We start from the raw sequence: 12689 nt of genomic DNA on the forward strand, positions 1-12689 counted from the left end.
TGATTAAATCTCAGTTACTGCATCACAATCCAGCAATATCCAATACCCAATATTTCAGTATCTATCGAGGCAAATTCTGAAAAATGAGGCGCCATCTGTAGAATAGATATGAGTACAGTGTTTCGCCAATACAAGCATTATACCTTCAAACTTTAAGAGTTTTAGTTCATAGATGGCGCGACAATCTGGCACATTCAAAAGTAACCACTTGTGAGATAGATTTAGAGCGGTGAGTCGAGGGAGGAGGATGACAAACTGGCAACCACAAAAGCAATTACGACGGTGACGCCGGCGCTGCAGTAGCGAACCTTGCTTTCTCGCCTTCAAGCTCACACCGGGGTCTGGGAGACTTCTCTTCTTTTTTTCTTTTTCTGAGTGCATGCCTGCGGGTCGCGAGTTTCAAACGCGGTGCGCTGCTGTTGCGAGCGTGAGACGACTGCTGTCGCACGGTTGTTGGTGGCCAGACTGATACACCCCTCGATGCGAGCTCGAGACGTCGTTAGCCCGGCGCGTCTTCTCAGGTCAGTGGAGACTGAGGATGCCGCTGCGTCTAGTCTGATTGTGCGAAATGAGAGTGTCCATGGCCGCCGCCGACAGACAGTACGTATGAATAGTAGTTCGGCGCCAAGTCGGCTTTGACAACGCGCGCCGTGGTTTGGCCTGAACGTGCGCACGCAGTTTGGCCCAGTGACGTGTCTTTTCTAAAAAAAAACGTGGCGCTGCGGCCGCAGCAAGGATTCTTGGCGTCACAAGTTGAGATTGCTCACCCAAGGAAACTGCAATTGCCAGTGCTGGATCCTTCTAAAACTGTAAGTCATGATGATGACGGAAGTCGGTGCAGCATGCGTCGCTGTGTCGCCGTCTCCGTGACAGTAAAAAGGTGATTCGCACTGCGCCGAGTTCTACCCCCTGCTGGTTTTGCGGCTAAACTGGATCGCCGGTAAGAGATTTCTTAATGCGTCTCAGGACTTGAACGTGGTGTATTATGGAGAGCCGAGCGCTAATCGCACGTGATGGAAAGAGCCGGAGAAATAGAAATTTTTATATTAAACTGTGCTAGGTGTTTGGTCTAGCCAAAGCGCTGGGTGTCATCACCCACGTGTCGGAATGAATAGTTATAAATACACGGTGTGGAATGCGTCTGTTTTTTCCAACATAACTACAGTTTTCAGGTGCAGCGAGTGTTGAAATCGTTTCGTTTCTTTCCTGTCATTTCTATCAGGCATCAATGGGTCATTCGAAGGGACGAAATTGATAGCGTGAGTCTGTGCCGGCAACTGCCGTCTAACGTTGTTTCTGGAGCTTCACATCGACGTCACCTGTCATCACCATTAGGCACACGTCATTTTTCCTGATAAGGGCGCACGAAGGATGAGTCTATAAGCTAGCCTGCAGAGTCCTTCATGCGGAAAGAGAACTTACGGGATATATATATAGTGACACGTGCATTAGAACTAGAAGAAGAAGGAGCGCAATGGGACGAAGGAGACGACGTTGAAGTGTAGGCCCGTTCCTGGTACTCTCGTTCGCTGGTTCAGCGGTCTCGGTGCTCTCGCTCAGCTGCCACAGTAGTTGTTTCTGTGTAACAACTGTTACAAACCTGGTGGAGGTGTTGGGTATACGCTTCCCGACCTGCGTACGCCTACGAGATAAGAACATGGAGCTCACACCGGTTCATCAGCACCCTAGCCGCCGTCTCCGCGGCCAGTCACCTGAATTCGGACCTCTTACCACCCCGACGAGGACGACGCAGCCTCGACCGACGGTCCCACCGGAAATGGCCACGGATAGTAGGTCCTCGGCGCCCATCCTCTACCACACGCCGTGAACACCGCCATCTTTTCAAGGTGATGTATACAAAGATGTGGAGGACTGGCTGGACACCTTTGAGCGGGCCGGTCGCCCGCTACAACGGCTGGAGCGACGACCGTAAGCTCCATAACGTGTTTTTTTGCGCTTGAAGACTCCGCTAGGACATGGTTCGAGAACCACGAGAACAACCTGTCCACCTGGGAGACATTTCGCCTAAATCTCCTAGCTACATTCCCCAACGCAGACCGCCGGGAGAAAGCGGAAGCTGCGCTTCACTCCCGCATCCAGCGCACCAACGAAAGCGTCCGCATGTATGTGGAGGACATGACGCGCCTCTTCAAACGTGCCGACCCCTCCATGGCGGAGGAGAAGAAGCTTCGCCATCTCATGCGTGGGGTCAAGCAGAAGCTTTTTGCCGGTCTTGTGCGCAGTCCACCGCGTGCTGTTGCCGAATTCCTCACTGAGGCGACCACCAAGGAAACAACGCTCTTGCAACGAGCCCGGCAATACAATCGGCATGAGAGCACGCTTGGCCCTGCGGTTTCTTCGGTGTCGCTAGGGAGCGATGTGGCCGCTTTACGTGACCTAATCAGGTCGATCGTCAGGAAGGAACTACAAACCCTCCAGCTGCCTTCCAGCGCGACTTCTATATATTACATCGCTGTCGGAAGTCGTGCGGGACGTGGTGCGCATAGCAGCGCAGCAACAACTCCCTGAGGGTCCTAGCCAGAATGAGGTCAGACCTACCTATGCATCCGTCCTCTGCCGGGCACCAGCACCTGGCTACGACGTCAACACCGTCTCCTTCGTCCCATTGCGCTCCTTCTTCTTCTAGCTCTAATGCACGTGCTGACAGTGCGATAGCATTAGAAGCAGCGAACGTTTTACATCGATTTTTATGTAATTATTTCGCGGTTGCGTTCGAGGACCTCAAAACATTCATCTGCACAGGCATCTCTTCGGATCATCTAGCTGGTGGTTAAATGTTTCTATAGGGAACCTGCACTGCATATGGGTATAGCGCTGCAATTGTACCGCAGCGTGCCTCAAAAATGCTGCTGTTAGCCGCTTGGTTCGTGATAAACGACCGAACGTATTCAGCAGCATTATAGATACGCGTGTGACAGATAACGTCCTTGCCCAGGCGCTCTCGATGTAGCTCACTTATGTGACACACGCCATGCAAAGCTCCGACAGAGCGTGCAATCTGATCCCTGTAAGCTCATGCAGGCGATGTGAAAACGCCCTAAAAAGCCGCCTCAGAAGTACTTTCTCTTCTCGCTAGGATATGAGTTACGGCGCGGCAATCGACCCAGCAAACTTCATTGCAGGTTGCCTATAAAGGTGTTTTTAGGTGGTGACGCACGCGGGCGCAGTGAAGATACATCGAAACTTACATTTGTGAGGGAAGGTCTGGTGACGTCCCTTCCTTCCAGTGAAAGAACGAATTTTAAGACCGACGTTTTTTTTTTCCTACGAGGCCTATCGCATTAAAATGACTTCTGGTAACGCGCCTTTCTTTCCAGGTTACCCGGGTAGCGCGCGGCGCAAAGAATAGTGATCCCCGATGTGGCTACTCCTGGTAGCCGCCTCGGGCGTAGCCTTGCTCGTGTTCCGCTGGCTCCTAGACAGATCTCGTCAGCCGAGGCGCGACGATGCTGATTTGCCACCGGGACCACAGGGACTACCTTTAATCGGCTACTCATTGGGCCTTAAGCCTCTTGAACAGTTGGATGCACTGGCTGAAGAATATGGCCCCGTGTTCATGTTCCGCCTTCTCGGGAAGGACTACATTCACCTGGGCTCGTACTCGGCCATTCGCGAAGCCTACGTCAAGCTGGGAGACTGCTTTGTCGGGCGGCCGAGGGACTCCACTGCGATGGGCTTCCTCCTGGACCACCAAGGTAAGTGTACCTAAAAGAGTAAGCGCACATAACCTCAGTAGTGTGTTCTTTTTTTTTTAATGATGCTTTAGAATACACGAATCACCATGTGGTATTCGCCTGCGAATGCCGTTAAACAATTTATATTTTGTTTTCTCATTATGTTTTGTCAACCGAACGGTCACTGATTTGATTAAACCGCACGAGTCATGAAATAAAATGTAATATAACTGCTGGTACGTCGTTTTGTCATGCTTGCTCTTGAGGTGCAGTAAACCGACATCTCACTTCGTGATCATTGTTGAACCGAAAGAGGACGAAGGAGGAAATTGTTATGAATCTTTCAGTGGTCATATAACTGAATAAGAGGTGATCCGTGCATGCTGCTGTCTAACGTGCACCATTACAAAGAAAGAACACTCAAGAAGCTGATTCTTAACTCATTCAGCTCATTCCTCTGTTTAACAACGAATGGAATTGATGAGGGACCATGAATTCCGATCTCTGTTGGTGTATTGGGTGGGGGTGAATTTGAAGAAACGATATATGACGCGAGATGGCGTCGAGTTCTTAGTACTCTCTGACATTGTAAAATTATCCTTTTGCGGGTCCTTTATTATAGAAGAGAAATTACTGTGGCCGGCTAAACGTGGCAGAATAGATGGCGAGCGAAGGCAGGCGAAGTCGAGAGTGTTCGACAGAGACATCGTTGAGACTTGGTTGCCGCACCTGCCACGTGACACGACTCATTGGTATTTGCCTGCACTGACCATAGCCTGGCTGATGACGATGATGAACGTGATTATATGCGGCGGGCCCAGTGTCGACCTGCGTAGAGAGAACACAGAACATACGCCGGCCGTGATTTGGGCAGGCAGTTTTCGGTGGTGGGCTGCACGTTTTCAGCTCTGCCTTGTTACTGTGTTGTGCATAACCCCAAACACCTGATCATTTCGTATTCCGCGAGGAAACGCGAGCAATATAGGGGCCGTTCTTTGTTTGTTCAGATACCGGTAGCCTCTAATTGGCGCATGCTCGCGTGTGTTATAGGGATCTCTGAAAGCGAGGGTCACGAGTGGACTGAGCACCGGCGCTTCGTGCTGCACACGCTGCGTGACTTCTGCTTCGGCAAGCTGAGCGTGCTCGACCGGGTCCAGGAGGCAGCCTACCGGCTCGTCGGTCGAGTGGCCGCGCAGGAAGGCCGGCCTTTCGACCCGGAGCCGCTGATCTTCGAGGCCGTTGTCGCCACTATGGCTGGTCTCCTGTTTGACGTCGACTACGACGAGGGCGCCAGCGACCAAGACGCATGTCTCAAGGAAGACGGCGTTGTCGAGGGCGACAACACCGCCGGTGACGTCAAGAGTGGCGAGAAAGATGGCGGAGAACCGCCGTCGCCAGAGGCAGACGGAACTCCGCCACTAGCAGACGACGCGAGAAAAGCCGACGTTGACGCAACTACCAAGGAGGAGGTTGGAGAGGAAAGAGACCTGGCTCGTCTGGTGCGTCTAGTAGCGAGGGTGACGCCACTGTTCAACAACGACATCTTGCCGCAGCTGTGGACGTGGTGAGTGAACGAGGGATGAAGTCGCGTGTTCACTTGTATAGTCGTGAAGGATGAGTGGGTGCTTGCCAACTCTCTGTGCTCGCTCTAAGCGCTGTTGATGCTCGCGTGGGTTTTGCTGTGCCTCTCGCCAAGATTCAGTCCAACGTGGCTGGTGTCTAGCGGAACCGGAAGTGAAAAGCCCTAGAGGAGGAATTATCTCAGTTGTGTCAAAAAAGGATCCTGTCTGTCGTGCCGTAAGTACACGAATTCTGCATTATACGAACATGGGAACTTGGTTTCGTAATCGCAGTTTTGCTGAGCTTGTCTCTTTTACGCCGTAGCTTTCTGCTACTTTGAAGAAGCGACGACTCGCGCTATTTATCCTGGCCCAAATTCCAAAGTGGAAGTGTTTATGCCCTTTCTCAGTCCCTCATTGCCGTCTGACAGCTTCGCGGTCACACGTGTCAGTCGTCACCGTCATGAATCATTATCAGGAATTTCGGTAAAGCTGCTAGCTAACCCCCCTAACATTGAAATATATAGGAAAAGTCTTTTTTTTTTCTGTATATTTATCGCACAGATAATGCCCTCAATTTTTCCACATGACTTATGTTCTCTGGGTGATGTCCCGGACATGCCAAAGACAAGCAGCGTCTCGATTCACTGCGCTTTGCTCGCTTCAAAACGGCTGAGCATTTAAGTAGTGGACATCTCTGGAAAAGACGAAAATTTAGCCACTTTTGGATGACTGAACACGAATTTTGAAGTGTCTATACGCTACGCTGCTGTGGTAGCTTGTCTTATTCAACACTTGATAGTGTTTTCTTTATAGCGAAAACAGATTACAGCCGTTAGTTCCTTGTCATGCGCCACGTAGTGAAATAACAAGCGAACTATATATCCGCTTCCTCGAATGATTGCTAACATATCTTCTGTTTATGTTACTGGATGAACACAGTGGCCTTTCATGTTAATTCTCGTTCCTAGTTTGAATTTCGGCAGAAAGTTGCTTCGATGCAAGCTTCGCGGTTTGGTTTGGATCGGTTATGCCGTCTGTTCATTGCGGACCATTCGCGATGAATGTGGCTGATATCTTTTACAGCGCAAATCTGTTATTATCTCGCGTAATATTCCGCATTGCCAGATAGGGGATGGACAGGCAGCGAAGTAATGCTCGTCGTTATATTACCTCGAGGCAGGGAAGAAAGGAGGAGTTGGTAGCGTGCTGGTTTAACGAGGTGGAGAGGAGGATCGCTAGACCAAATTCTTTGAGGAAGCGACTTTGGCTTGGCTAGTGAAACGTCGCCGCCTAATCACGTGTTTGCCATATGTCTCACAACCGCAGAAACAATTTGTCGAGCTTCTGCTGCTGCGCCGTCGACGCAACATAATCGATGTGCATTGCCTTAGAGTCGTTCGTGTTGACACACCAAGACACGAATCACGCAGTTTCTCGTCTGTATGCCAGAGCTCACCAAATTCACCGGCCTAGAGCGGAATCTCAAATCACTGCCTTCTTCAGTGTTGGTGCGCTGCTTTTTTCCTAGAATGTCGTACCAACTCGCCATGCATCAGTCTACGCTGCCTTCTTGTCGAATGCCACGCACCCTGCCTTTTCCTGCTCTTTACTTCGTGCTCCACCGCACCTCACAAAGCGTAGTGCTTACGACGCTGCAGTGGTGTCAAACTGATTTTATTTAAACGGCCTTGTTCAAAGAACAACCAAATAACATTCAAAGAACATGCAAAGAACATCTCATGCACGCAACCTCCGCATTTGTTCTATAACGCGAACCGGAGGAGCTCGCTGTTGTCGCAAGTTTTGCCGCATGCACTTGTATGGCGTCGTCCTGTTCCCTACAATCGGACCGAAATTGGGAAGAGTAAAAACTGTCGTGCTGAAGCATTAGGAGAACCCCGGCTCACGTTTGCAGTCACTTTTGTGGTTTCCAAGAGCGACGGTTTGCGCATCCCGGAGACTGGAGAGTATGGCTATCCAAAAGTTCCCACCTGTCGCGCGCGCCGACCACGTTGGAGCCTTCGGTGAGAACCCCTGAGGACAGCGGCCTGCCCTCATCTCCCTTCTGCATTGCCTGCGCTCCCAAAGCCAGTGTTACAAGCACTCGCTTCTTAAGGTGCTGCAAAATGACTATATTTTCCGTTTCCGATTGTAAAATAACGAAGTGAAGGGTTTAGCGGAGTCCCTTCCACATTAAAGTTGTGCTGCACGCCGCATGGCCATGTTCGAGTCACCTGATCTTTTTACAATCAGTGGTTCACGTGACTCATTAATGGGGCACTGAGGACAATTTGATTCGGTTTAGTATTAATAGATTACGCTATAATGACATTCATGCTCTTTTCCATGTAAACGTGCCTTTTGTGAGCCATGGAGGAGGTGAAAAAAAAAAAAAAAGACAGATGCTGCCGCCATAGGCCATTTTTGCAAGTAAATCGCCGGGAAATAAAAACATTTTGTCAGCGTATCTATGAGACAGCGTTACCCCGCCAATCACCCCCATAGGAGATCAGGGAGCCTTTATTGTTCTCATAGTGGCGGATTTGGATCCAGTTGCGGAATACAAGAAGTGCTTTTTTTTTTTTTTTTTTCGTCAGCATTTCTCACCAATACATGCGTCTTTTCTTCCCGCGCAAGCAATGGGCGTAGCCGGAGAGAGGCGTGGAATCCTTTCTTACTGAAAGCAAAGATCCTACTAAGTACGATCACGTCGTTTCTTGCAGACTACAATGCACGATATCTTGGCGAAGGGATTAAGAATGACACCCTCCGTTGTAATAATGCGATTGGGCCGGGATCGCAGCGCCTCGCCGGTGGAACTGAGCCCGGGCTTCTCGGAGTTGCAGCGGGTCAAACGCGAGCTGGACGACTTCCTGGAAAGGCAGATCGCCGAGCACGAGCCCAGCCTGGATGAGTCCCGCCTCAGGGACTACATGGACGTGTACCTGGACGAGCGTCGCAGGGCCATGGAGGAAGGGACGCTGCACAAGAGCACCTTCACCAGTACTTTTCATCTTTTCTTATGCTGCTGTGAATTTGGGGCTCTCTCAAAGCGTTACTGCCTTGGTCTAGTTCTACCTATATCTCCTAGACGTCACCACTTCGCGCACCCTCCCACTTTTTTTTTTTTTCGGTGTGTCTCTCATAGCCTGAGTCACTTTGGGATGTTAAACTCTATAAACCAACAAAACAAAACCTCTTTTTTTTTTTTTCCAAGGGTAGAAAGAGGAGCAAAGGTGAAGGGGAGAGCGAGAGAGCGACGGTGAATGTGGAGGGGAAAAGGTTGGCTCCGAGGGGAGAGCGGGCATGAGGCACTTTGCACTTTGCACTAGAGCACTGCATGAGCCTGATTCTACGGCCCCAGCCCAGCCCCACTGTTTGAAGCCCGAGCTCAGCCCTGGCCCACGCTGACATGAAGCAGGTCCGAACTGGCTTCGTGCTTCCCGACTAGGCCCGCCTCATGCCCGGCAAAGTCCGTCTTCGCAGGCACCTTAAACATGTACTGTTAAAGCGGAAGAATAAATGCTTAACTTTTTTCTATTCCATCATAAATAATCTAGTTCTGATTAACAAGTAATAGTATGTAAAAGAGTCCACATCCCAAACACGCTCAACAAGAATTCCAAGCCCGTAGAAGGAAAAGGATTTTCAAAAGCCTGCATGAAGTATTCCTTTTTTTTTTTATCAACACAGCACGAGATTGTAATGAACTGACCAATCATATTGTATCTGCAAATAACCACGAGTTATTGTCCTGTCTGTTATCTGAATTGCTGAATGAGCGCTTGTAAGTGTGCTGTTGACTTTTCTTTCTTTTTTTTTTTTTGCTTTGGTCATGACTTATTTCATGTGTGATTATTTTTAGTTTACTACTGCTACTTGTGTAGTTTTGATGTAATCAACCCCTCCTATCTTAGTGCTCAAGAGCATTGATAGCCTTTTAAATTATTAAATAATAGTGCTTAAATGGTACATAAAAAAAAACAATGACAGAAAACTCTTACAGAACACTCTTCTCACCGGAGAAGGGTGCAGTTAAAGCATAGACAGGAGGAGGAGGAGGAGGAAAAAACTTAAAAAAAAAAGCATAGACAGAAGCAAAGGCTTTGTCAAAAAAAAAAAAAAAACATTTGGCTTGACATTTTATTTAAAGCTATCGGGCTCAATGCAGGTTCAAGAGCTATGAATTACATGCATTTTAAATATATGGCTTCTTATCAGCAATTGGCTCCTTGGGCAAGTTGTTTGCTTAATCGCACAATAAGCGACTGCCCCTGGCAACTATGCCTAATGAACCTCTGTGGGCAGGAAAAGCAAATCTATATATTCTTGTGAGGAATTCATGGCCGCATTGCCGCATCTCTATGGAGACGAAAAGCAAGACGCCTGTTTTTTGTGCATATACTATATGTGTTTGAATAACCGAAGATTCCAAAAGCAGTATACCCTCTTATCCATTGGCGTTTCTCGTAGCGTAGGCTTTCTTTGTTTGAGTGCCGAGCAATCGATTGAGTCCTTCTGCAGGGGGTCCTGTGACGCTTCAGTCGTTAGCGGTAACACAAAACCGAGATTAGCCTCTTGTCCGATGCAGTGTGCTCACTGATAGCTGAAAAATCTCGAGCTAGCGGTGTTGTTAACTTCATTCAGTAGGCGCGTGCTCGTGCAAACGAGACGTGTACTACGTGCCATGCGTTTTAGCGCTCCATATGATCTGCACTGCTAGTAGTAAGGGCGCTGCTGGGTTTTTGCGCTTTTTCTTTTTAACTTTTTCGCTCGTGTCATTGAACGCCGCCAGGCGTGCGCATCCACAATTACTTGTGCAGGCCACTGAGTGGCGCTGATATCTCGGTCTATCTTTCTCTCATTCGGCGTACTAGTACTGATTTATTCGTAAACCACTGAAACGATTTTAGTACCGGGATTCCTTCATTTCTGAAAGAAGCCGTATACAGCTAACGTTAGTGTGGCCTGGACCCGCCACTTCAAGCCCGAGCCCGGCCCCGGCCCGGCCAGGGCTTCCGGGCCGGCCCGATCACTTGCATGTAGTCGACTTTGCACATAAGTTTTCGGAGCGCAAGTTCTACTCCTACCATTGTTCAATGTACATCTGCACAAACCGGGTACTAGCACGCGCCACTGTCATCTATGTCTACCCCTCGTAATCTTTTTATTATAATTTTGACTCTATGTGCCCTGCGCTCCTTGTGTGTCGGGTGCTTATTATTCGGAATTGGAGCGATCTTCAGTCTCTTTCGAACCTGAAGATCTATTTCCGCTGCCACGTATGACCGCTATTTATGGTTTTCCCCTATGCTAGCCAGGATCTTTCTTCCCATTCGTTAGCTTAATTTGAATGCGGGGTGTTTGAAATTACCGCGCGAGGTGATGTGGTTGTGACGTCATGACCCTGTCGAACAATCAAGATTTTTCTCAACCCCAGTAGTGATGGCTTTTCTGCGGAACGACCTGCGTATACGCTATCGCGTAATACGCTATGTTCGGCCGTGTCTTTGGCCGGGCATCCCAGGAATTTAGGGCTCGGGTGTTTCAAGGCGTTTTGTGGGGACGGCTGTCTCCTGGCGCTTCGGGGTTGGTACCTCGGGGTTTTCGCGATTGCTGCGGAGGCTCCTTCCGACAGCGGTATCGTCATTGCCGCTTCGGTAGACGCGGTTACGGTGCTCTAGAATACCATAACGCGGTTGTTGCGACGCGCTTCTTTTTGTCTTTCCTTCCGCATCTGCTGGACCGCATCACCAACAAGGCGCTTAAGAACCTCGACGACAAATCCATAGAAAGCCTCACGAGTTATTACAACAAATGCTGGAAAACGGGAACACTGCCGACGCAGTGGAAGAAGGCCAAGATCATCCTAATCCCCAAGCTGGGCAAGCCATCCGACACGGATAACCTCTGACCCATATCGCTCACATCTTGCGTGGGCAAGGTGTTGGAGCACGTCCTGCTCAACAGGTGGCAAGAATACCTCGAGAAAGAAGATCTCTACCCGGAAACGATCATTAGCTTCAGGCAGCATCTAAGTACCCAAGACGCCATGATACAGCTCAAGCACCAGACCATCGACGGCAAAACTGGCGACAACAAAGCAGTACTGGGACTCGACCTACAGAGCGCCTTCGACAAGGTGAAGCACTCAGCGATCCTATCCCAAGTCTCGAAACTCAACATGGGAGAGAGATCATACAATTACATCAAAGACTTCCTCACGGACAGAACGGCCGAGCTCAGAGCGGGGGACCTCCAAGCACAGGAGAAGAAGCTGGGAAGCACAGGCACACCTCAGGGATCGGTCATCTCGCCGGTGCTTTTCAATCTTGTGATCATAGGAGTGGCCGAAAGGCTCAGGAACATCAAGGAAGTCCGACATACGATATACGCTGACGACATAACGCTGTGGGTGGAAGGGGGCAGCGATGCCCACATCGAATCCACCCTACAGGCGGCCGTTGATGCGATCGAAGACGAACTCGACGGAACGGGGCTCAGATGCTCGCCGAGCAAGTCGGAGCTCCTCGTCTACCCGCCCGCAAACCTAAGAGCAGCCCGAGAGAGTACGAGGCAATCAAAGTCAAGACCAGAGAGGGAAACGCGATCCCAAGAGTCAACAAGATCAGAGTGTTAGGGATGACGATCGAGACGCACGGCAGAAACGGCGAGACCGTCACCCGGCTCATTGCGAAAGCGGCGAACGCCACGAGACTACTCAAAAGAGTCACGAACAAGAAAAGTGGAATGAAGGAAGAGAGCCTGATCAGAATGATCCACTCGTTCTTCATATGTCACGTAGCGTACGTGGCGGCCTACCACAAGTGGAACAAGAGCGAGAGAAACAAGATAGATATACTCATCCGCAGAGCCTACAAGACGGCACTGGGACTGTTCGAAACAACGAGCACCAAACACCTCCTGCAGCTAGGGGTGCACAACACGCTGGATGAGATAGCGGAGGCCCAACGTGCCGCACAGCTCGAAAGACTGTCTACGACCAAGGCTGGCCGGGAAATCCTGGACAACCTGGGAATTGGATATCAAGGCAGGGAGCAGACGCAGCTCTCCGTCCCCGATGAGATCAGGCGCAACATCAGAGTGGACTCGGTACCGAAGAACATGCACCCGGAGTATAACAAAGGGAGGAGAGCAGCGAGAGCCAAGGCGCTGATAGACCAGTACGCGGCCGACACACACGCACGCTACGTTGACGCGGCTGAGTATGCCAAGATACACGGGTTCACGACGGTCGTCGTCGACGCGACCGGCACTGTTCGCACGACCGCCAGCACGAGATGCACCAAGGCAGAGCAAGCGGAGGAGGTGGCCATCGCCCTGGCCATCGCCGACCGCGACTGCCACACAGTGCTATGCGACTCGAGGCAGGCGGTGAGAAATTACGCCAAAGGCAGGATAGCGAAAGAAG

The 12689-nt window shown here is 50.2% G+C and overlaps 1 protein-coding gene across 2 annotated transcripts in view; it reads left to right on the top strand.

The window, feature by feature from the left end:
- The first annotated feature begins 291 nt into the window (after positions 1-291).
- The window catches only part of LOC146175463 (cytochrome P450 2U1-like), a 32289-nt gene continuing 19891 nt past the window's right edge, over positions 292-12689 (top strand). The window contains exons 1-4 of one of the 2 annotated variants that reach the window (XM_084581839.1): positions 292-940; positions 3339-3716; positions 4746-5259; positions 8061-8260. In XM_084581839.1, coding sequence (XP_084437965.1) covers positions 3380-3716; positions 4746-5259; positions 8061-8260 — 1051 coding nt within the window. In that variant the 5' untranslated portion in view covers positions 292-940; positions 3339-3379. The remainder of the gene's footprint in view (positions 941-3338; positions 3717-4745; positions 5260-8060; positions 8261-12689) is intronic. The other variant, XM_084581840.1, reaches the window with a different exon arrangement.

This window comes from Amblyomma maculatum, chromosome 10, assembly GCF_055883805.1.
Source record: "Amblyomma maculatum isolate TAMU_Amacu chromosome 10, ASM5588380v1, whole genome shotgun sequence".
NCBI lineage: Eukaryota > Metazoa > Arthropoda > Arachnida > Ixodida > Ixodidae > Amblyomma > Amblyomma maculatum.